The sequence below is a fragment of the Botrytis cinerea genome, chromosome 8 (genome assembly GCF_000143535.2).
Source record: "Botrytis cinerea B05.10 chromosome 8, complete sequence".
Classification (NCBI taxonomy): Eukaryota; Fungi; Ascomycota; class Leotiomycetes; order Helotiales; family Sclerotiniaceae; genus Botrytis; species Botrytis cinerea.
This window is the reverse complement of record NC_037317.1, coordinates 2,214,905-2,237,252: the sequence shown is the minus strand read 5'-3', so window position 1 is coordinate 2,237,252 and position 22,348 is coordinate 2,214,905. Positions and strand designations below refer to the sequence as shown.

Genomic DNA, 22,348 nt, shown 5'->3' with positions numbered 1-22,348 from the left:
GATTACAAGATGTTGCTTCTAATGCTAAAAAGTCATCTAACTTCACCTCGTATCCTTACCAAATGCATCTCGTACTTTATCTCAAAAACATTCCATACACTCCTGTTTCCTATTCGCGGTGCTCTGCGGCAATTCCTGCAGATATTGGATTGACTAAACCCTTAAATATCTTCCCATCATTAAACTCTTTTTTCTCAGCAATATCTACTTTTTTGTTAAAAAAAAAAGCGTTGTTGAATCGTCGGAAACACGTTGCAAAAGCGTACAAAGAAAGATGTTGACCAACCAAAGTACCCTCAACTAGAGAACAGTGAAAGAAAGTATGAAAGAAAACCCCACTGATTAATTTCAACATATTCAATTTCTATTAATATGCCAGAGAAACGATTCCATGAAAGTGCATGAACCTAGCTAAATCAAGCATATTCCAATGAAGAGACGACAAGCATGACAATGCCACGCACTGACAAGCCAACTTTCCAATTATCCTTTCTACATTCCCCAATCTTCCTGCTCCGCTAGCATAGAATCAACTTCTACTTTTTCGCTCCTCTCTCTCAGCTTCCCCAGATTCTCCATAATCGCCTGCACATGTTCCTGGGATTCCCCATCATCTCCCTCTTCCTTGCCCTCATCACTCTGGTCAATATCTGCGTCCTTTGAATCCATATTACCCTTTCCGAGCTCTTGTCTAAGCGCTGAGAGTAACTGTGCTGCAGCAGCCATATCGTCATCTTCATCGGGGGTGCCTTCGGAGTTTTCGAGCTCAGATTGGATTGCCTCTTGAGCAGCTAACAATCGCGCATCTTCGTCTTCATTTTCCTCCTGATACTCATGCTTGTTCTTCTGTCTATTCATCAAAACTTCCCATTCTTCCTCCATATCTCTATCGCGATCCTCACCCCCATCATAAACTTCCCCCTCTCCTTCATCCCCAGCTCTCTCATCCGCACATTCTAATCTGATTTCCTCCACTCCCTCGCCATGTTCATCTCCATCGTTAATAACATCATCCACAATCGTCATCCATCTCTCACTCGCCTTCTTATCTAGTCTGTTTCGTCTCTCTTCTCTAATAGGGGCGCCGAGTAAACAATCATCGCAGTCTGAATAGACATGTATGTCTTTCTTGATTAGATTAGGTGGGCCACAGACCATTCGACCGAGTGGAAAATTAAGGGCGCATGAGTGCACTACGAGGGTTGTGCATAGACAGCTGAAGTGCGTGTGTGTTGTTTTGCACATGATTCCCGATTTGGAAGTAAACTTTGAGAAGTATTTTCGTGGGTGTGAATTCTCTATTCTTTGGACTTGATTCCGTGGGGGAGATGTTGTTTGAGATGATTGAATTTGAATGTTTGATAAGGGGCGGTTGGTTCGCAGATGAGTCTTGAAATATCTATCTTTCTCGAAGTCGAAGGTCAGAGAGGAGCGTCGATCAAAAGCCGCAGGAAATCAATCTTAAATTTCTTTTTGTTGTTTCTTGACACAAATTCAAATGTACAGATGCGACTTTCAAAAGGTGGGTATGATTAAATAGAAAATCTTCCAAGTACGGCCGTCTGATAAAAGTGAATTGGATCTAATCTCATTTGGAAGCCAAGAGAGTGTTGGGTAATGTAAAGTGAATTGGGAGATATGAGGATATTCAGATGAGCACTTCAGATGATCATGGTTTTTATTGCAGACTTTTGTTGATATTGCTAGGCCTGAAGAGTAGACATTACTTTGGTTGAGCATCCCAATTCGAACGAGTGTTATGAATGATGTTTCTAGTGTGATCTCCTCAGGTGGTTTCTGAAGTTTTCTGTTTCGCACTACTTTGAACAAAAATTTCAAGATCTAATTTTCCCTCGAGACTAAGTTCGCTTTCGGGGGAAACCATAAAATGTTCTCTTGGTAAGGGGCAGTCTTCAGTGATTATTTGACATGGCGTTTACGTCTTCTGGCAGCATGCTTAGGATCTATTGTTTTCTTCTTCACATCTAGCTATTGGCATTAAAGCAACATCATTTCACAATGGTGATTATAGATCAAATGTACTAATCAGATTTCCGAGCAGAAACATGATGTCGGAGGGAGAAAGATGAGAAAGTGTTTGGTCATGACTAAAATTTGTACCATTAGGTTCGGTTACGACTCAATTTACTAAAATCATTCATTAGTATGAACAAAGAGAATGTGAACAGAAGTCATCAAAAATTGATCAGTTACGTTCGAGGCAGGAGCGTTACAAGCACAAGGATTATAGCCAACCTTTGGGCAGGTTGCGAGACAGCAGCATTGTTTGGAAATTGTGTGGAAACAAGCTCAAGGGTCGAACAAGGAAGTAATGGATTTCTTTGTTCAAACTTCAACAAAGAAATCCAAGGAACAGAGGTTGTACAATGCTATTGTTCTTTCTATAATTCTCGGGAGTAAGTCCAAATTATTGCCCCCTTTCTTTTCTCGCTAAGAACTCAAACACTCTACCTCAATTCAACAGAACAGAGCACACGAAACACTTGCAAATATTTCAATAAACAACTTAGCTTACAAGCCGGTCTTTTCAGCTACAAACAAACAATCAATCAATCAAGATGTGTTTCGCAAATCGAAATCGCTGCAAGCGATGCAACAAGGAAACCATTCAATACGTTTCCAAATGTCAGCAATACCCCAATGTCACTACCGAAACCGCCACTCACGCCATTCGAGGCCGACATCGCCGAATCAGATCCTGCAAGGAATGCAGACGCACCGAAAGACGACGAGCTGAAGAAGAAGCTGCATTAACCACCGTTCATCACCAACAAGCCAAAGCTATTATTGAATGGCAGAGATTGGAGCGACCACTTCCATTGAGTGATGAAGCCATTGCTACTAGGTACGGTGATCTTTACTTGGACGGAGAGAGACTTCATCCTTACTGTGTTGGCTTTACTGACATTCATAGAGATTACATGGCAGCACACAGACGAGAACTCGCAGCCCGTTCTAAGAAAATCCAGGAAGCACTCAATGAAGTCGAATTTGAATTGACTGTTGATGAACTTGAGATCGTCGCTATGATCTTTTCTGAAGACGCAATGTTCGACGAGTGCATTCAAAGACAAGCCGAGATCGATTCTGGAGCCAGAACCATGACCGAAACCGACAGGGACTTTTCATTCCACGAAGTCGGTACCATTCGAAACTTCAATCGAGCCATGGTAACGATCAAATCGGCCGCGAGAAGAAATAACTTCGGAACTTGGACCGTAGACGTACCGGATCGCTATGTCGCCGAAGACAGAATTCGTCGTGAAATCATCGCCTATATCGCCGCCTTGGAAGAGGCCAACGCAGAAGATGACAGAATCGACAAATTCACCAACCAGGTCCTTAATGAATTTAAGAAGGAGGAGGAGACTTTTGACTTCGACCCCAAGACCTGCAGTTTGAAAAGTGAAGTTCCTGTATGGGGCAGAGTCGACGATCGCAAGACCTTCTGCGAATGGAAAAACCACTGCCAACAATCGTCAAAGAAACTCGAAGGAAAATTTGACCGATGGTATACCCTCATCAATCAGTATCGAAAGTATTTGATGATCGTTTCTCCAGCCCAAGCCACTCTATTCTCCATCGCACGAAACAAGATCGCTTCACGCATGTTTCGGGCTCTCACTGGGAGACCCGAACCAGTACCACTAGTAAAGGTACCCGAGCCTGCAACCCCTGAACTCCAATCTCAAGAAACTCACGATAATGAACTCAGTTCATTAGATCTAGACGACTACCTTGATACTGATTCCGAGGATGATGGTTGCGATATGGCATTATCAGATACCGAGGATGATGATGATGAATCCAACGGAGTAGAAATGACACCAGCCAGACAACGCCTCCAGCAATCCCTTTCAGGACTAGAACAATTAGTTCAAATCTCCAACGGATTTATTCGCGATCTTCCAGAACAATCCAACACCGGAGCTGCCTACCTCCAGCAATGCATTCGCTTCTTAAACGACCAATTAGCTAGCAATAGCTATCCAACAGGAGCAGAATGGGAGATTGTTGCGCAATACACCGCAAACGCCATGGAGATGCTCAATCATTTGAACGATGAACGAAATGCCCGAGCTGCCAGCAGACAAGCCGAATCACCTGGCGCTTGGCGCGAACCAACACAAGAGCCAGAACCGTTTCTCGTCGATCTCACACCTATGGAGCTTGGAATCATGGAAGAAGAACCCGACAGTATCGCCCATGGCCGTCGCCATATCTTGGGTCTTTCATCACCACTGAGAGCCTATGAATGGCGACTCGAAGAAGAGGGGAGTGAGGACGGGAATGTTTGGCGTGGTGAGATGTATGATGAGGATGAGGATGAGGAGTATTTCTGAACTTTCTTTGTCATCTCTTTCATCTCATCATCCATTTTCCATTGTCCTTTGTCTTTGATCCCTTCTGGATGAACAACATTGAAAAGCCCCACGAGATATGAACGAATTTTTTTTATGAGGAGTTTGGCAGGATCTGGGATTATAGGACATAGGATATATCACGGAACAAACAATGCAATACAGTGGCTTAAGCTTTGTACAATATAGAACCGATAGATAGATAGATACTGAATTTATAGAAGATGAAAATTTAAACAACACACACACACACAAGTAACCCTCAACTTCAAGTGCCAGACATGTGAAACAAGATATTCAATTGCAATTCCCACGAAAAAAACAAAAAACAAAAAAAAAAACTCCAAAACACAATGTACACGAACTAATTCAGTATTTCCCCAGAGCACAGAGCAAGCACTTGATCGACTATAGAGACAACGCAGATGAGATCTTAATAACGTCTTGACCAAATTAAATGGGTCACTGATCATCATCATCATCATCATCATCATCTTGATAGTCCATCCATCCACGCATCCAAACGTACAGAGCAGCAAAACGAATTGACAAGTACCATGACAGATCAAAAATCAACTCGAGAAATCACACCTATGTAAATAACTAACTACATAGCTCAAACGTGAATAATTCAGAACCATACAAAATATACATATTATGCATAGTATCAATAATAGACACGATAACTATCGCATATGCAACCCCCATCACATCTCACCCCCCCTAACCATATTTTGATTTCCATCTCCATCTCCATCTCCATCTCTGACCCCTCCTCAATACTATACTATACTATACTATACTATACTATACTATACTATACTGTACTAACACACATACAAATAGAAAAAGAACCAAATCCACAAACATAATAACCCCATAATTCCTCACATTTTCCAATCCAAAACCTCTCGAGATAAACCCTCCCTCCCTTTCTCACACCTAAATCTCCCCATGCCCATGCCCATACCCATCCCCATCCCTATTCTCCTCCTCCCCCCCCTCCTTCCCACACACGCCTACCCACCACCAAAATCAAACTCTGAAATCAAACTCTATCCATCCATCCATCCACCCATTTCCCCAATTCCCCAATTCCCCGCTCCCACAATCCCCAAGTCCTGTTTTCGCTTCCGAGAAATATGATGTATGTATATATGTATATGTATGGTATATACAAAATCCAAAGTAACAGGTAGGTTAAACATATAACAAGCTTTGTTACTTTACTTCCCATCGCATCACATCCCACATCACACATACAAATGAATCATGATTCCAAAAAAATTATGCGGTATGGCTATGAGAAGAAAATAATATAAACTTAAAATTGACTGGGTATAAGTGTTGTTAAAACGCTAAGTATCATGTTGTTGAAAATGCATCATTAAAAATCATAATTCCACCACTCCACTGCTCCCTCCCCTCTCACCCCTCATAATCTTACAATAACCAATCCAAGAACTTGCCCCACGCAGTCGTGGGTATCGGTTCCACTGGCGCAGAACTGGCATCGAATCTTCCAGAAAACAAATCCACGTCCTTCGACCTCGAAACTTTGGTGCTCTTGAAGATTTTCCAGAAAACATATGGTGCGATGTAGATGACGATACCGATATAGCTGGCTATGAAATCCGCCGTGCTCCAATTGCCTTTAATGAAAACACCGAAGCCAGAGAAGATGACGATGATTCCGGAGCCAATGGCACCGACATATGCGGCGAGTGGTTGGCAGCGTCCTTTGAAAGGGAGGTTATTACGATCGACACCTTGAGCAATACAAGCGTGATGGTAACGAATGTAACAAATACAGAGAGTCATCCAGGCAAGGAGACCCGCAACCGTACTGAGGTTGAGAAGCCAAGTAAATGCCTGTGCTGCGCCTCCCGAACCGAGACTTAGATATGCCAGTGGACCGAATGCGAAGGATACGATGACAGCCAAGTATGGTACACCCCATCTGTTGACCTTGGCAAAGCATTGAGGCGCTTGACGATCGACTGCCATAGCGACGATCATTCGCGCTCCAATGTAGCAGTAACTGTTTCCGGCGGACCAGGCGGAAGTGAGGATACATGCGTTGACGATAGATGGGAGGACGGAGATGCCGGCGTTCTTGATCGCGATGACGAAAGGCGAGGAATTGGCGTTACCGGTACCACTTGTGAGAGCGGGATCGTTCGATGGAATGATCATTCCAATGAGAAGCGTACCGAGGACATAGAAAAACAAGATTCGATAGGTAACACGCTTGACGGCCTTGGGGATCGATTTATGTGGATTTTCGGTTTCCGCGGCGGCGACAACGACGGTTTCAACACCGATGTAAGAGAAACTGGCGTTGATGAATGCACTAAAGAATGCGAGGAAGTTACCTTTGTTCCCTGTGATTCCATCGTAGGGAACGAATGGACCTGGGTCTTTCCAATATCTAAATCCGACGGACTCGTGATTGGGTGCGCCTCCGGCTGTGATCACTATAGAGACGATAATCAATCCTAAGAAACAAAGAATCTTGATGGAAGCAGTGACGACCTCTGCTTCACCGTAGAACTTGACGTTAGCGATATTGATGAGGAAAATCGCGACGAGTCCTATAGAGATCACGAGAGCGGGTGTGATGTCGGTCCAGTAAGATACTACGATGGCGGCGGCTGAAACTTCCGAAGCAATAGCAATGGTGTAACAATAACCGTAAGAAATGGCAAGAGTGAATCCAAGAGCGGGATCGACGAATCGAGTTGCAAAATGGGGGAATGATCCAGCAGTTGGGAACTGTGACTTGTGAGCTTTTGTTCGGTGATGTCATGTGATTGATCTGTGGAAACTCACCAGAGTGGCCAGTTCACCAATTGACTCCATTACACACCACAAAAGAAGACCGACAACGCTGTAAGCCCTAGAGTTTGTGTTAATAGCAATTCGAGCATCGTAACATGCAAATTGACTCGACATTGACTTACAAGAGTAAACCCAAAGGTCCAGCATTTGCCAAAGCTGCACCCGTACCGATAAAGAGGCCCGTACCGATGCCACCACCAAAACCAATAAAGGTAACATGTCTAGCCTTCAATCTTCTCTGTGTGTGTCCCACGCCGCCGACACCATAGACGGCATCCAGATGGCCTGAAGCCGAATGGACGACCTCTCCATTTGCGATATCTGGTTTTCCCGGATTATCCAATGAAGTCTGAGACGGCGTCCCGTGGATACCCAGTTCTTGTGAGGTGTAAGTCTTGTTCGACATGGTGGATACTTTGAATGCAGCTAAGAATTCAATTCTCTATTCACCAATACGATATAGACGCTTCTCGAAATAGACGAGAAGATAGATGGATGTTGTAGAATGATGGTGATGAAAATGAGAACAAAGTGAGGGAAACTTCAGCGCGTCTGGATAACTTGACATTTTTATTCCCTGTTGAATGAAAATTCTCCATCCCTGGTGGAAGCACGCCATCACCGCGAGACTTGTCGAAATGTGAGAGAAATCCCTACGTTCCGTCTAGACATCGGGGACCATCCTGTTCTCTTGATAGTTGCCACAAAAAAGTGAAATTCTCAAGTAATATTTTCACATTAGGACGAAAGCACGGGAGAAAAGGTTTGTGGTAAGCATTCAGGGGTTTTACTTGGCTAAGCTTAGTTCGCGAAGGGTTTTTGCTTTAGTTCAACAGTCTTACCGTCGGAAATGATTTCATGTGGCGGCAGATCTTCGGCATATGGCGGAAAGATTGGGCTGGTGGGGCGGGAGGGGCTGGTGGTCGAAGGTGATGCTTACCTAATGCATGTCCTCATGGAAGGAAGAATTCCAACCCCGCGAGCCCGCCACTTTGCGCATTCGGTGGACACTGGTGGTGACGGAGACTGGATGCTGCGATGTTGTTGATGGACGGATGGTTATGTGCAGAATTCTCATTCGCTGCTTTCGTTCATATGAGCCAACAGTCCCACCAAAAACAGCTTCTTCGCTTATCCTCCAGCTTCCACTCATGTCTGCCCTTTCGAGTCCCTCTTCGCGTCTTCTAGTGAAAACATAGTGGATTGCCATGAACGAACTAGCTCAACTAGCACAAAGCATAAGCTTTCGGTTCGTGAAATTCTTTCACCGAAGGCAAGGTCCGTAATGTATTTGTGGCGTATGGCTGGAGTGAGCCCGGAGAAAAAAGGAAGCAAGAAAAATAAAAAATAAATGCAAAAATAAAAATCATAGTCAGTCAAGGTGGTCCTTGACTCGCAGAATGCGGCTTCTGTGGATCGAACACAGTGCCTCCAGATTAATGAACCGAAGTGAACTTCAGTCTGGCGCTCTCCCAAGTGAGCTAAAGCCGCTTGAAGTTTGTGTCAATTGATAAAAGTGTCATAGAGAATTGTTGTATATGTATGGAGTTTGGACCGGGCGAGAGTCTTCCTTCCTTGCATTGCACTTTCTAGGTTCGAAGGCGGTATGGGACTTTCCTGTCGTGTGCTATGCCATATCCATTTCCAATAATTGGCGACCTTTGTTGGGAAATCTTCTGGTTCCAAGCATTGAGTGGTGCACCGTGAGTCAATGTTAACAATTGACATAAACATGTATATCATGATGCGGTTATACTAGCCACTTGGGCGAGCATGAGAATTGTTGACCTTGCAACCCCTCAAGATAATATATTTGTATTTACCTGGTGAGTGCTAACATCTTACATCGAAATCCTGTAACTAATTGTCCACCTCTATTCATAATCCAGCCGCGGGGTATCTATAACGCCATACAGAAATGCTCGCTATCTCTCATCTCTCTATCCAATTATCTGCTCCCTATCTCTTCATCTCTCTCTATTCAATTCTCTGCTCCCTGTCCGGCGCAAGTAGAGGATCTTCTTCATCTAATGGTGTATCACCTCCATTTCCTTTGTACAAAATATAATGCTGAACAATGAAAATTACATCGAAGAAGATGCTCACATTGCCCAGCATGAGTTTGACTGGGTTGCCCGTCACTCCAGACCAATCTCCCTGGAGGTAACTATCAATTCCCAATTGTAAAATCGAGAGGACTCCACCTGCGAAATCGAGCAAGATTCCCCCTATTGACCAACCAGTTGTGGATCGATTGCGATAATTCGTAAGGACTTGAGGCATATATTTAACAGTCGTGATAACAAGTTTGACATATGATATGACATAAACCTGTGGACAATGATGTTAGCGCAAGTGTAACCAGATGATGCAGCCTGAGTTCAACGTACCACATCGATCCATGCCCACCCTCTTACAACGTCTTCATCCTGTCGCGCAAGGACAATAACCACCGAAGTCGCGACTCCAACAATGCACGCTACCGACAAACCCATGATAGACTTGCTCACTCTTGCGCCGGGTCCCCTTTTACCTCGTTTATCAAATCCCCAGATCGATGGTTCATATTGTGATATTATGACAAAGCACATGAAGAGGGCGTGGACAGCGAACGCGAGATCATTGAATTGGACAGTTGGGGTATGCCCGTTATTTCGCAGAGCATATTCACGTCTAATTTCGGGCGCATAAAGGAACGACACTGTAGACACGAAGTATGCAGCAAAGCCTAGCACGTTGAGAAAGGGGAAGTCGATTGCGGCTCCTGATGTAGATTTGCGCCTAAAGTTCAAGAGTGGTTGGGGATAAAAGGATAGCGACCAACAAGTTGTGTATATCCAACCGAACAAATAGGAAAGAAACTGGAGGAATGCAACTGTCATTATGAAGGCTATGTCATGGATGGCGACAATATATAAATGAGGATACCGATGTCAAAGAAATCTGTAGATAGAGAGTTGACATGATCGAGGTCTCATCCACATCCAAGTAGACCATCACGTGTGAGCACGTACTAAATTTAGAGTAACATTAAATGAATCAGTCAACCCTGGCAGGAACTGGGATTGTAGCGCGGAATTACATCTTGATCTTATCGCCATAGTCAGTGCTGATAACATGATAACATGATGACATGATTGATATCTTATCAGATTGTCGAGATCCCTTTATCCGTACATCACTTCACGAAACTCTTCATGTCATTAACATCGTTGATTGTCCAAAGAGACTTCAACGTAAATCTCCAACTTTCCATACTTCCCCGTACAGATGCATAGCAATACATCGAGGTTGCCACTTCGATAATACAAGAAGGGCTTCGCAAACCATGCCGCCCCTCACATTCCTTGACCTCCCAGGCGAAATTCGTAACCACATCTACCACTTGCTCCTCATCATCCCACCCATATCAACACCCCGTCGTCTAGGAAGTGATCCACACATATATCCACAAATTCTATCAGTCTGTCGAAAAGTCCACGATGAAGCCGAACAAATCCTTTACGGTGGCAATGTCTTCATAGCACATCCCAATCTCCTTACGGGACTACCGCGCTTGCGTTGGAAATATGATACTATCAGCTCCTCCAAATTGATCTCTATCGTCAAAAAATACTATATAATTGTACGACTGGATTGCGATCCGAACTTCTCCGCGAAGAAAGCAGAAGATGCTTTTAGCGGAGTGGACGAATTGACAATAAGGGTTGAGCAATCTACATTTCGGGGATCAGATTATAAGGTTCTGAGACTCTTTGAGGGTGTGCGAGGAGTGAAGAAAGTAAGGATTTATGGGAGTGTGACTGGCTTTCCTGCATATGTTGAATGGTTGCAGGGAGTGATGATGATGCCAAAGAATCTTGATGTTGCTCTGCTTCAAAGCGAGAAGGGTAATATCATCGGCGAGATTTAGGATGGAAGTCGAGATGCTCGGTCTCATTTGTACTCCCTAGACTTCATCTGGAATTCAAGAGTTGTATCAAAAATGGGCAGCCCGGGGTTGAATCCTCAACATACCTAGTATCTGAGCAGTTGTGATGTGGAGTCAATTTCATGGAAACTTGCACACTACAGCTTGGATATTGCGTGCATGGCAAGTAACAAGTTACCATACGACTTACACGGTGCAAGTGAGGTTACTTTGAAATTTTCAAGCATTCACTAAACGCAAGCAAAGCGCGAGAGCATGCCCAACATAAACACCACTGCAGGGCAACTAGATGACTTACCGGATATCACCTGTGATCTAACTTGATCAATGCAGTCACTTATTAATATCCAACATGAGCTAATTTCCTGTTCATGATTTTTTCAGTCTTTGAAACAGACTCAGAGTCCTTGGTCGATCCATCTTTGATATGGATCTAGTCTTCCAAGTGACACGAATCTGTAAGACCAAGCAAACCTTCTAGATTGGCAGGCGTTTGTAAAGGGAGGTTAATAAAGCGTCTGAACGATCCCAATGGTAGAAGTCTCTCCGATGAAGCCAAATCGAGATTGCAAATTCGGTTGGAGATTCTACACAATTTCAATATCTGAATGACTTCAATTTTTCGGGTGAATTGAAACTATTCGGATCGGTTGAAGATTCCAAACAAACTTTCTTCGAGGGCCACTCGATGAACTCCATCTATTTTCACCAGCGTACATTTCAAATACAAATTTGATTCACTTTGCAATTGACAGTGTAATGGAACACGATGACGTATAAGAAACCACAGAGGAAATATCATAAGAAGAAGGTGAGGATATATTTCTTCCTTCCTGGATAATCTCTTACCATTCTTCCAGCAACAGAGCTGTTTCCCGAATTGGTGGGAAGCTGCAGAATAGCAAACATCGAATTTCTTTCTCTCGCAGCTTCTTTTATCATTCCATAAGAACTTTATTCGACAACCATTTTTCCAACCAATCCTTCAAGGCTTCGACCATTTCTCAACACATTCTTTCAACTCAAATAAACATTCGAAATCATAAATATGGTCTCCAATAGCGATTGTCCATTCTTTGATAAGGTCCCAATTGACATCAGGACTCAGATATACAAAGAATTGCTAGTCAGTAACATTATCGGCACAGCAGATTCTGTATCCAGAGGTGCGAACTATGGAGCTGATACAAAATACGGCTTGTTCCCACATGTATTGAGAGTCTGCCGTCAAATTTACGTCGAGGCCTCGGATGTTCTATACAAAGAAAACACCTTCTATATCGCGTGTCTTCGGGTAGACAATCACTTTTATATGAATATGGATATGGATGGAGGCAGTGATGATGAAGATTCAACAGCCGTACTGTGCGTCGAAGGTCCTCTTGTGGAATTATCCCCTATTACGAGATACCTGAACAATCAAAGCAGAATGCCGTTTCCAATTCCCAATCTCGGCAATTGCTCCACTGTTTTGAGAGTTGGCAAGTGGCGTGTGGTAATCAGCAGGCGTGTGTTTTCTGGTGCCAGTTCGGAACCAACATGGAATTGGAGTTTGCGTGATTTTTGCGAAGCGATCTCCCAAAATTCACTGTTATCGTTGGAAGTATTACTTCTGCCTTGTGGCTTGGATTATGGTGGGACCAGCATTTGTTCTTTCGACAGCTGTGAACAGATCTTGAAGCCTTTGAGAATCCTCCGCAATGTACAGACATGTGCAATCAAAGAAGCTTGCGCAACCGATGTTCCTGATATCATCCAATTCAATGAGGATGGGTGGGTGGAGAAATTCAGAGAGATAAATGGAGCTCTAGCAGAGATTCCTAGGGGCTTGAAGATGGAGATAGAAACACTTACGACCGGTCAACAACCCTTAGATGTCCGCCACATGATGCATAAGAACCTCGTAGCTTACGCACGAACCTTTGAGCGACACCGACCTTACAAAATGCAAATGGGTTTAAGACAAGAAGATATCACACAGCTTGACTCTAGGTGTCTCGAGCACGCCGAGTTCCTCGATACAGGCTCTTTCAATCCTTTCATCGAGCCAACCCTTCACCCGCTCGAATTCGAACTTCGCAACTGTCAAGACGCCGTCATGAATTCAGGCGAAGATGAATGGATATTCAAAGAACATCGCAAGCACGCCCTAACCTACCTCGAGCCACAATGGAATCAAATCATGGTTGCAAATCATAGACTCACGACATTTATAAAGCAACATAAAGTCCCCGGCGGCATATTCGACACTGCTGAGCGAAAGAAGGAAAAATTAGGGTTCTCAAACAATCCATGGGAAATACGCGATCCAGACTGGGAGCAGAAAATCTGTCTCGCCCTAGTCTATCTCAAGCGCTACGCCAAAGCATTCAAAAGACACACCACCTCTGCCATCGAAGCCCAGATCCTCTCACAACGTGATCTCTACAACAGCCATTACAAAAATCTACCCCGCGATCGTCTAATCAAACACCTAATGACCGATCACCAAGTCGGCAAAATCCGCCACTTCATCACCAAGTTCAGCACAGCGGTCGATATGTGTGACCGGCAATACCTCGAGATGTTGACGGCGCGAAAGGCGCTCTTTGATCATGACGGATTGGGCGAATACGAATGCGGTGATTTTAATCTGCACAAGGAACTGTCTGCGGAAATGATTGATTGGTGTGTGAATGAGCCCGATTTGACGCCGCAGGATTCGTCGGATGCGGATGATGATTATGGCGAGGTGAGTGATGATGGAAGTGATTGGTCGGATTATTAATGAGCTTCTGGATTGCTCTTTGGAGTTTGATATCAGTGGTTGTGTTGATTGATCAGCGTGGACGATTGATTTTATGGCGTTGGGATTTTAATTGTTAGAAGTGTAGGAAATAATACAAGCGGATTCAAGTTTCAAGAACAGGAGGGTCATTTTTTGTGTTGTGACTTGACTTTGTGATTTTTCGTTCAGGAGTATTTATGAGATTCAAAGGATGGAGTAACATGATTATTGGATGAATGGACGTTTGAAGTAGGAACGTTTTTATTTTCTTTCGCTATTTTGACGTTTTATTGTTGGAATTTGAAATTTTGGTCATCCGCTTAACTCAGCATGTTCAAGCGCGTTCAAAAGTTCGAAAGGTATCCACGAATATGCATATTAAAAAGCACAATGATGATTCAACTTGAGAATTAAGAAACGATCTGGCAAAAACAAAGTAAAATTGCGACTACTCAAGGGGAATCCTACATCACGCACTAAACGCCCTCTTCTACATATGCAACCGATGCACTCCCCAATCTAACTTTGACGCCGGCCCAAATACCACTACCTCGCTCTGCCTGTCCTAAAATTCAACGCAATGGAGATTATTGATCTAACTAGCTTTTGACTCAGTTCCGATCAATACTATCCAGCTCCGGGAAATACTGCGCTATTTTGTTTCTACTGTCAGAATTTTTGGACAGTTCTGGCGTATCAGGCGTATCTATGTAATCGACTCCTGACGTTCCAATTGATGTTCCAGAATTCATTGAATGAGCTGGTATTTGTACAGATGCAGGAGCAGGAGCCGCAGCTCGTTTCTTTTTGGTGTTGCCTTGTTCTCCAGATTTGTTGGAAGAAATTGGGGGGCGAAATGCTGCTGGTGTGGCATGTCTAATATCTGAGGTTGCCGGTGTGTATGATGCGTTGTTCGCCATGTTGGGATCATAATTTTCTCCTGGTGATAACATGGCTGACGATGGGTTAATTGTTTTGGCAAGTGATTGATGTAATCGTGTAGATCCAGTAGGAGCTGGCGTAGGAGCTGGCGTTGATTTTTCATTGGTGACGAGACCCTTGTCAGTAACGAATTGAGAGGATCGCGAATGATATGGGTTGTGGTTATAATACTCGTCGATAATTGGATGCACCATAACAGTCTGCTTGTGGATTGTCAAAGTGGAGTTGGTCGGAACTGTCACCCAGCTTTCTGTAAATGTATTAGAAATGTCAACTGCAGTAATAGTGCGGCCAGACAAGCGAGTAAATAAAAATGCAAGATTTTGGCGAGAGCCCCTGAACAATTTTGAAAAATAAATCACTAGCCACCACACGAACCAGTCGAGCTATAGAATTCGCCTGATTTTCGCCTATCTGCTGATGTGCAACATAAAGACGATTCCCCAATTCTAAGTTCTCGTTTGAGCGATCTCCACGGGGACCAAAGTCTTCAGTCAATAGAACTGGGTTGTTCCTACCGCCTTTTGTCTTGGTCCTTGGCAAGAAGAAGTAGTGGAGTATGAGATACAGAAATAAGAAATGAGGGGGAATAATTACCTCTTTCAAATGTTAATGGTTCACTTGCAACAAGAACGATATCAGCACCCTTATCACGACGATCCATTTGGTATTCGCCCTTGTTACTTTTGTCCTCCCATGTAGTGCCGGAAGAGTAGTACAGACTAGCTGCCTCGTCGGTTTTGCTACTGACATAACGAGTACAGACAATGCTATGTCCGTCGGTAATTGCAAAGTTCAACAAGCTTCGGATATCCAGATTTTCTTCCTCAATTGTCTTTTCTGGGATTGCCGCAATGAAATCGTTGATCTGCTTGATGGTAGCTAGCATGGCATGCCTTAAAACGGTCGGACCAAATCCATCGGCTGGTGGAGCACTTGGGTTATGACCCATTCTCTCGAGTGTATCTAGGTATAATGCGAATGCCCATTCACTGTCGGTCCCTCCGTGAACTCCAAGATACCATTTGTCGGCTAGTCTTTCACCCAAGCGTCTTTTTATGTGTTTCCAACCACCCAATCCACCATTATGCATCCACATCAAACTTCCATGGGAGAAAGGGTGGCAGTTGTCATCACTGAGGGAACCTTCGGTTGTAGCTCGTACGTGAGCAAATATGAGCGGCGACGCGGTCTTTGAAGCAATTCGTTGAAGGTTGATACAATTCCACGCAGGAATGGTTGATGTGAAGATGCATGGCTCAGGTCCAAGTTCAGGTTCCGTGTAATAACCAATACCAAATCCATCACCTGCAAATACTATGAGTCACCGTGATCTCGAATGTAGGAAGATCAGGAATCACCAACCATTGTGAGGTCTTCTCATGTCCAAACGAAGACGGGAGTCGAAAGACTGATTGAGAATTGAGTGGGTGGGTTCCAAAATGATTTTGGAAAGTAAAATGGCATCTGAGCCTTTATATACCTTACTATCATGAGTATGCTGTTGCTATCCCAGAGATGAAGTTGTTTGGCTCACCAGAAAGCGACACATCTTGTCCTCTGTTGAGGTTTAGATTCTTGAAATTTCGAAGTGTCGGGGCGTTTCTTCGGAAACTCAATGAATCAAAATGGAATGTAGTTGTGCAATATCTGTTGCTAACAAGTCAAGGAACGTTGGAAGTTGTCTGCTCGCATTCAAGGGAGCAATCGCGAGGCTGAAGGGGAAATAACGGTATGGCGTAATCTGTTGGGTGCTGAGACACAAATTAAGATCCAAGCCCAACGGATAAAAGAAGCAAGTTGAGAAATTCCAATTTCGGCAGTCGTTTCTTTTGTGAGATGTAGATCCAAGAACGTGTACAACAAGCAATTGAGGATATATCCAAGAAATTTAGCAAACAAATATTATAATTGTGGTGGAGTTGTTATCGTCTGATAACCCCTCAAGGCTGGACATTATGGGGTTTCCTTTGATCTGATTCCCTCTCAGCCGCCCGCCAAAATTGAAGTTCGCTGTCAAGCCACCGTCACAACTCACTAGCCACAGAAATTGCACGCCACTTCTGATTCGACCTCTATTCATGCAAGAACATGTGGAATTCAAACACCCATATACTAAGTGGACAACAAAACCAGCAGAATGAAATTTATTGCTTCGTGATTCTCCATTTCCCTCAAGGATTGATACAATCTTAAATTTGCCCAGTATGAGTGGGAGGCTGCTATCGGCGAGGCTTCTGCCCGCAGCTCAACGTATCAACTCACAATCTGCCAGACATTTCCATCACAAGGCGGTATCTACCGCTGGTGGTCTACTCAGATCAGAATCCGCCGTTCGTATTGCAAGGGGGAGATTATGGCCAGCAGGACATACGCCATTTTCAAATGCTGTGGTCGTTCGAAATGCTTCATTTGTTCGCATTCTACCAAACATATTGTTAAAGTTTGCAAGAATACCTGCTCTTTTCGCTGGAGTGACTGTTGGTGGTTTAGCATATATCCAATACCAGGCTGCCCGTTAGTTTACCCGCTCCTTCATTTGAAAGCATACTAACTTTCGATATCTGCAGAGGCTGGTAATTATGTTGCTGACATTTTCAACCAAACAACGAATACTGTGTCTGGCGTAGCAGGAGGTCTGTTTGGCAGTGCAAAAGATATTGCAAGTCAAACACGAGAAGGATGGGAGAAAACGAAAGAATCTGTTGAGTTGCCGGAGTGGATGCAAAAGGTATTACGGATTCATGAAGAGATTGGAGAAGGAAATGGTGGTGGAGGTGGGGGAGGGGGCCCTGGCGGGGAACCACCCAAACAAAGTAGAATGGGAGCTGCGGCTGCAGGAGGAAGTGCTGCCGCCTACGGATATGACCAATATTCAGAAGACGACAGATCTCCAGCAGTCGCTGCCCGAGATGATCAAATGATGGTTTTGACCAAAAAAATGATTGAGATCAGAACTATATTGCAGACTGTGGGACAGTCAAATGCTCTTACTTTACCATCAATAGTTGTGATTGGTTCACAATCATCGGGGAAAAGCTCTGTGCTAGAGGCAATCGTAGGACATGAATTCCTACCCAAGGGCTCAAATATGGTTACACGACGGCCCATAGAGTTGACCCTCGTCAACACCCCTGATTCACAAGCGGAATATGGAGAATTTCCTGCTCTTGGTCTAGGAAAGATTACCGACTTCTCACATATCCAGAGGACATTGACGGAATTGAATTTGGCCGTTCCTGACACAGAATGTGTTTCCGATGACCCAATTCAGTTGACCATCTCGTCACCCCATGTTCCTGATTTATCCCTCATCGATCTTCCTGGATATATCCAGGTTGTTGGTGAAGATCAACCTTTGCAATTGAAGCAGAAAATAGCCGATTTGTGCGACAAGTACATTCAGCCTCCCAATGTCATTCTTGCTATATCTGCTGCAGACGTGGATTTAGCCAACTCAACTGCTTTGCGAGCAAGCCGAAGAGTTGATCCACGAGGTGAACGTACCATTGGCGTCATCACAAAGATGGACTTGGTAGATCCTGCCAGAGGAGTCTCCATCCTCAATGATCGAAAATACCCCTTAAGACTTGGTTATGTTGGTGTTGTGTCACGAGCACCACAACAATCACAAACTAGATCATTGTTCAAAGCAGGAAATGGAAGCATCTCAGAAGCCATCATCAAGAATGAGCACGCATTCTTCTCATCTCATCCTATGGAGTATGGACCTGATGCCGGACTAAATGTTGGCACTACCACTCTCCGTAAGAAGCTTATGCATGTACTCGAACAAACCATGGCGGCGAGTCTTCAGACTACTAGCGATGCCATCCACCAAGAGCTTGAAGAAGCGACTTATGAGTTCAAGGTCCAATATAACGACCGTCCTCTATCTGCAGAATCTTACCTTGCCGAGAGTCTCGACGCTTTCAAGCATTCATTCAAGGAATTTGCCGAAACTTTTGGACGACCACAAGTTCGTGAGATGCTAAAGGAAGAGCTTGATCAGCGAGTGTTAGATCTTCTCGCAGCACGTTACTGGAACAGACCTATTTCGGATCTTTCACCTTCATCACCAGAACCCAACACACTAGCCGAGCTCCCAACAGCTGACCCCGACTCCCTATTCTGGCATCGTAAACTTGATGCCTCTACCTCTGCCCTCACAAAACTTGGTATTGGCCGTCTTGCAACTCAAGTTGTAGCCAATGCAATCCAAAGCCATGTTGATCGTTTAATATCTCAATCGACGTTTGCAGCTCACCCATTTGCTCGTCAAGCTATCACCGATGCTGCAGCTGGCATTTTGAATGAGAGGTTCTATAGCACAAGTGATCAAGTTGAGAACTGCATAAAGCCATATAAGTTTGAAATCGATGTTGAAGATAGTGAATGGTCACGGGGCAGAGAAAATGTTACGTCTGTGTTGAAGAATGAGCTCAAAGCTTGTGAAGATGCATCTAAGAACTTAGAGCAACATGTTGGTGGAAGAAAGAAGTTGAGAGATGTAATGAGCTTTGTGGATAAAGCTCGAAAAGGTGAAATTATTGTTGATGGCGACGCTAGTGGTGCTGGTGGATTCAGTTCTGCTTTATTACAAAAAGGTATTTCACATTTTTTCCATCTTTTCTACAAACTGCTAACATTCCAATCAGGTCGTGAAGCGGTCTTCCTCCGCGATCGCTCCACCCTCCTTGCCCTTAGACTCAAAGCTCTAAAATCCACCCAATGCGCCTCCCTCAAAAACAAGTACTATTGTCCCGAAGTCTTCCTCGACGTCGTCTCCACCAAACTTACTTCTACTGCCGTTCTCTTCTTAAATGTCGAGCTTCTCTCCGAATTCTTCTACCAATTCCCCAGAGAATTGGATCAAAGATTAGGCAGAGGTTTAACAAAAGAAGAAGTTGAGAAATTTGCGAGGGAGGATAAGAAGGTCGAGAGACATCTAGAAGTTATTAGGAGGAAAGAGTTATTGGAGTTGGTCCTGGGGAAAATGGAAGGCTTGAGGGATTTACGCGAGTTGGATAACGGGGAAGCAAGAAGGCCTCAGAGGGGCCCCAAGAATGGGAGAGGAGGACCTGGAAAGGAGGGTGTGAGGGGCCCTGGTGGGAAAGAAAATGGAAGGGGTGGATGGAGTTTGTTTTAGTTGATAGAACGTTTTGGCGAAAATGGAATGTGAAAGGGAGGTTGGATTGATGAAGAATTCTTAGCAGGCGAGCAAGCGAAAGCAACGAATGATTGCGGCGTTAGGGATCGATTGAAAAGGAATAGTACGAAAATGTTGTATATCCTTGTTTGGGTTGATATTTGTTTGGTGGTGGTGGTTGTCGAGGAGATACCTATTCCTTTATCCACTCTACATGACATGATGAATGCAACGACTTTTTTTTTGCAATATTCTCAACCTTATCTTGCGTCCATTATGTCTCACATGTACATGTTCTAGACTCGAATGTGAAGACACGGGCATGCGTGAGACAATAGATATTTGGAGCAACATGACATGATGAATGTGCAAATGTTGGTATGTATAATGTGATCAATGCTATATGCGCTACAATTTAATGCTCGCTTTTTCTCAAAACCCGAAGATGCGCCTTGCTACACCGAAAGGTGAATCAGAACTAGATCTCTATTAATGGCCGCCAACTGTCCTGTCCGACTACCATAATCATTGACTCGTACAACAAAAATAAAACATAACAAGGGCATCCTAATAAACTCATTTACCATCAACAACCAATTGTGTCGTCACTTCCCACTTCATCCCTCCACCTTTTCCATATCCACCCCCTAGTCTATTCCTAATCAATGTCTTTACTTTCTCTCTTAATTTTAATACATTCCCTTCATCGCCCCTGACTCTTAATTTGAGATTTGCCATGCACAATCCATAATGTACTTGCCAAAATCTCGCCTCTTCAACTGTGGAAACTGTTGGTTCGGATTCGATTTCCTTCACAACTTCTGATACTCCAGCACCGGAGTAGGACATTAAAAGCATGAGCCCCTGAGCGGTAGCTAGACGGATACCGAGAAGGAACATGGACACTGCGATGACGGTACATAGAAGACGGTCGAGCCAGATATAGAGAGAAATGGTTAAGAGAGGAAGGAGAAGCATGATAGTGCTGCAACTCAGAGTTAGGAAATGCGAAGGATTTGAGAGAACGGAAGGGAGAAATGATATATAGGCGAAACGCATTGCTTTTCCTATTCGTGCGTGGTTCTTGAGCCCAATTGCTGAAACGAGAGTCGCTACTATTGAAAGTAAGGCGGCGGTATCAACCGAGCCGGGACTAACTCGTTGATGAGAATGAGGGTGATGAGGGGAATGGTCGCCTAATCCTTCCAAAACGTGTTTGAGATTGTGAGATATAAGATCGAACCCCATGAATAGCAGGAAAACCGACATGGCGAACCCCGCTAATACTTCTGCACGTTCGAGTCCGAACGGATGACGGATAGAAGATCGCTTCCATACTTCGAAATTGCAGAATACATCCACCACGACGCAAATAGTAGCAGATACGGCATCGAAAAATATAAGATGGGATAGCGCGGTGAGAGCGAGAGAACCTTGGGCGCTATAGAGAACGAAAGCGGATATTAAAGCGTGGCAGAGACACCAGGCAATTCGGGTAGTTTGTTCTTTGGACATGCTTTTCCATGCTTCTTTGAAGGTGGGTATGGGAAGAGAGGCGGGGAGTGCGAGGGGTGCTCGAGGAGGTGGTTCGAGAAAGATTTGATGTTGAGTTGAGACACTACTGTGTTTATATCTATGACCTCTGCGCTGGCCAATATTCTGGTACATCGTGTTAGTTCAGAGATCTAATGTAAATATTTAACATTCGCATACCGATTTGGCAACTGGCGCATCCTTTATGGTTTGAGTCTGAAAGTTAAAAGGATTCGCAGCTCCTCTGGCAGGTGGTACACTCATCATTCCGTCTGGTTGAAGGTTGGGACTTGAGAAACCCGAAGGAGGAGACATTGGGGTTCCCATTGAGCCAAATCTACCCGAGTTTGAGAATGTAGGTGAGAGAGCATTGGGATCCAGAAGTATCTCTGAGTGCACGGTTCGTGAAGTGCCATCTTGTTGTTCCCATGTATATCTGCCTTGCTCTTGTGGGATAGGAGTTGGAGGAGTGGGTGTCCTCGGAGGTGCTGGAATAGGAAGGCTCGAAGCCATGGTTTGATATTTAATAAATTTGGGATTTCATGAAAACACGGTTCATCAATTGGTTGAAGATGCCATCAATTCATCCATCTGTTATGCGCAATTGGCACGAAACGTTTCGTAATTCGTCATGGAAAGTGGTTGTGATATATAAATGGATCTGGTAATCTATCTGCTTCCTCTTTTGGATATTCAGACCAGGGGGAAGTTTGACCGCCCGGCATTATGCACGACGGTTGGGTTACGTAAGCTGGATTTTACCTCAATTCAACCTCGTTTGATATTAACTTATAAGCTTAAGC

The 22,348-nt window shown here is 44.1% G+C and overlaps 9 protein-coding genes across 10 annotated transcripts; 4 read left to right on the top strand and 5 right to left on the bottom strand.

The window, feature by feature from the left end:
* Window positions 1-373: 373 nt before the first annotated feature.
* BCIN_08g05990 (hypothetical protein) lies at window positions 374-1,517 on the bottom strand. Its single transcript, XM_001545673.2, has one exon. The coding sequence runs from the start codon at window positions 1,243-1,245 to the stop codon at window positions 493-495; it is 753 nt and encodes a 250-aa protein (XP_001545723.2). The 5' UTR covers window positions 1,246-1,517; the 3' UTR covers window positions 374-492.
* Window positions 1,518-2,335: 818 nt separating this feature from the next.
* BCIN_08g05980 (hypothetical protein) lies at window positions 2,336-4,630 on the top strand. 2 transcript variants are annotated; one of them, XM_024694743.1, is made up of 3 exons: window positions 2,336-2,417; window positions 2,553-2,866; window positions 2,936-4,630. In XM_024694743.1, exons 2-3 carry the CDS (start codon window positions 2,580-2,582, stop codon window positions 4,362-4,364), a joined length of 1,716 nt encoding a protein of 571 aa, XP_024550537.1. In that variant the 5' UTR covers window positions 2,336-2,417; window positions 2,553-2,579; the 3' UTR covers window positions 4,365-4,630. The 2 variants fall into 2 exon arrangements, with proteins under 2 accessions (XP_024550537.1, XP_024550536.1); XM_024694744.1 differs by having other exon boundaries at window positions 2,553-4,630.
* A 278-nt stretch (window positions 4,631-4,908) lies between these two features.
* Window positions 4,909-8,003, bottom strand: BCIN_08g05970 (hypothetical protein). The gene is made up of 3 exons (XM_024694742.1): window positions 7,346-8,003; window positions 7,215-7,281; window positions 4,909-7,157 (listed from the first exon to the last, which is right to left on the bottom strand). The coding sequence occupies exons 1-3, from the start codon at window positions 7,627-7,629 to the stop codon at window positions 5,826-5,828; spliced, it is 1,683 nt and encodes a 560-aa protein (XP_024550535.1). The 5' UTR covers window positions 7,630-8,003; the 3' UTR covers window positions 4,909-5,825.
* Window positions 8,004-8,773: 770 nt separating this feature from the next.
* Bcers1 lies at window positions 8,774-10,273 on the bottom strand. Its single transcript, XM_001545670.2, has 2 exons — window positions 9,614-10,273; window positions 8,774-9,554 (listed from the first exon to the last, which is right to left on the bottom strand). Exons 1-2 carry the CDS (start codon window positions 10,103-10,105, stop codon window positions 9,201-9,203), a joined length of 846 nt encoding a protein of 281 aa, XP_001545720.2. The 5' UTR covers window positions 10,106-10,273; the 3' UTR covers window positions 8,774-9,200.
* A 108-nt stretch (window positions 10,274-10,381) lies between these two features.
* Window positions 10,382-11,237, top strand: BCIN_08g05950 (hypothetical protein). Its single transcript, XM_001545669.2, has one exon. The coding sequence runs from the start codon at window positions 10,552-10,554 to the stop codon at window positions 11,134-11,136; it is 585 nt and encodes a 194-aa protein (XP_001545719.1). The 5' UTR covers window positions 10,382-10,551; the 3' UTR covers window positions 11,137-11,237.
* A 912-nt stretch (window positions 11,238-12,149) lies between these two features.
* Window positions 12,150-14,055, top strand: BCIN_08g05940 (hypothetical protein). The gene has a single exon (XM_001545668.2). The coding sequence runs from the start codon at window positions 12,203-12,205 to the stop codon at window positions 13,919-13,921; it is 1,719 nt and encodes a 572-aa protein (XP_001545718.2). The 5' UTR covers window positions 12,150-12,202; the 3' UTR covers window positions 13,922-14,055.
* A 111-nt stretch (window positions 14,056-14,166) lies between these two features.
* Window positions 14,167-16,808, bottom strand: Bcdug3. Its single transcript, XM_024694741.1, has 4 exons — window positions 16,401-16,808; window positions 16,229-16,346; window positions 15,461-16,171; window positions 14,167-15,113 (listed from the first exon to the last, which is right to left on the bottom strand). Exons 1-4 carry the CDS (start codon window positions 16,413-16,415, stop codon window positions 14,533-14,535), a joined length of 1,425 nt encoding a protein of 474 aa, XP_024550534.1. The 5' UTR covers window positions 16,416-16,808; the 3' UTR covers window positions 14,167-14,532.
* A 67-nt stretch (window positions 16,809-16,875) lies between these two features.
* Window positions 16,876-20,269, top strand: BCIN_08g05920 (hypothetical protein). Its single transcript, XM_001545666.2, has 3 exons — window positions 16,876-17,380; window positions 17,434-19,470; window positions 19,522-20,269. Exons 1-3 carry the CDS (start codon window positions 17,071-17,073, stop codon window positions 20,010-20,012), a joined length of 2,838 nt encoding a protein of 945 aa, XP_001545716.1. The 5' UTR covers window positions 16,876-17,070; the 3' UTR covers window positions 20,013-20,269.
* Window positions 20,270-20,339: 70 nt separating this feature from the next.
* Window positions 20,340-22,207, bottom strand: Bczrg17. The gene is made up of 2 exons (XM_024694740.1): window positions 21,726-22,207; window positions 20,340-21,671 (listed from the first exon to the last, which is right to left on the bottom strand). Exons 1-2 carry the CDS (start codon window positions 22,056-22,058, stop codon window positions 20,589-20,591), a joined length of 1,416 nt encoding a protein of 471 aa, XP_024550533.1. The 5' UTR covers window positions 22,059-22,207; the 3' UTR covers window positions 20,340-20,588.
* Between the last annotated feature and the right edge of the window lie 141 nt (window positions 22,208-22,348).

What these genes read in the sequence shown, in the direction of transcription:
- BCIN_08g05990 (XM_001545673.2), bottom strand. Translation starts at nt 1,245, where the DNA reads ATGTGCAAAACAACACACACGCACTTCAGCTGTCTATGCACAACCCTC.
- BCIN_08g05980 (XM_024694744.1), top strand. Translation starts at nt 2,580, where the DNA reads ATGTGTTTCGCAAATCGAAATCGCTGCAAGCGATGCAACAAGGAAACC.
- BCIN_08g05970 (XM_024694742.1), bottom strand. Translation starts at nt 7,629, where the DNA reads ATGTCGAACAAGACTTACACCTCACAAGAACTGGGTATCCACGGGACG. An exon ending in GGACCTTTGGGTTTACTCTT is followed by an intron (nt 7,282 to 7,345) that starts GTAAGTCAATGT and finishes CACAAACTCTAG; the next exon opens with GGCTTACAGCGTTGTCGGTC. An exon ending in TTGGTGAACTGGCCACTCTG is followed by an intron (nt 7,158 to 7,214) that starts GTGAGTTTCCAC and finishes CACAAGTCACAG; the next exon opens with TTCCCAACTGCTGGATCATT.
- Bcers1 (XM_001545670.2), bottom strand. Translation starts at nt 10,105, where the DNA reads ATGACAGTTGCATTCCTCCAGTTTCTTTCCTATTTGTTCGGTTGGATA. An exon ending in GGTGGGCATGGATCGATGTG is followed by an intron (nt 9,555 to 9,613) that starts GTACGTTGAACT and finishes CATTGTCCACAG; the next exon opens with GTTTATGTCATATCATATGT.
- BCIN_08g05950 (XM_001545669.2), top strand. Translation starts at nt 10,552, where the DNA reads ATGCCGCCCCTCACATTCCTTGACCTCCCAGGCGAAATTCGTAACCAC.
- BCIN_08g05940 (XM_001545668.2), top strand. Translation starts at nt 12,203, where the DNA reads ATGGTCTCCAATAGCGATTGTCCATTCTTTGATAAGGTCCCAATTGAC.
- Bcdug3 (XM_024694741.1), bottom strand. An exon ending in CATGAGAAGACCTCACAATG is followed by an intron (nt 16,172 to 16,228) that starts GTTGGTGATTCC and finishes TAGTATTTGCAG; the next exon opens with GTGATGGATTTGGTATTGGT. An exon ending in ACCATTAACATTTGAAAGAG is followed by an intron (nt 15,114 to 15,460) that starts GTAATTATTCCC and finishes ATACATTTACAG; the next exon opens with AAAGCTGGGTGACAGTTCCG.
- BCIN_08g05920 (XM_001545666.2), top strand. Translation starts at nt 17,071, where the DNA reads ATGAGTGGGAGGCTGCTATCGGCGAGGCTTCTGCCCGCAGCTCAACGT. An exon ending in TATCCAATACCAGGCTGCCC is followed by an intron (nt 17,381 to 17,433) that starts GTTAGTTTACCC and finishes CGATATCTGCAG; the next exon opens with AGGCTGGTAATTATGTTGCT. An exon ending in TTCTGCTTTATTACAAAAAG is followed by an intron (nt 19,471 to 19,521) that starts GTATTTCACATT and finishes CATTCCAATCAG; the next exon opens with GTCGTGAAGCGGTCTTCCTC.
- Bczrg17 (XM_024694740.1), bottom strand. Translation starts at nt 22,058, where the DNA reads ATGGCTTCGAGCCTTCCTATTCCAGCACCTCCGAGGACACCCACTCCT. An exon ending in ATGCGCCAGTTGCCAAATCG is followed by an intron (nt 21,672 to 21,725) that starts GTATGCGAATGT and finishes ACGATGTACCAG; the next exon opens with AATATTGGCCAGCGCAGAGG.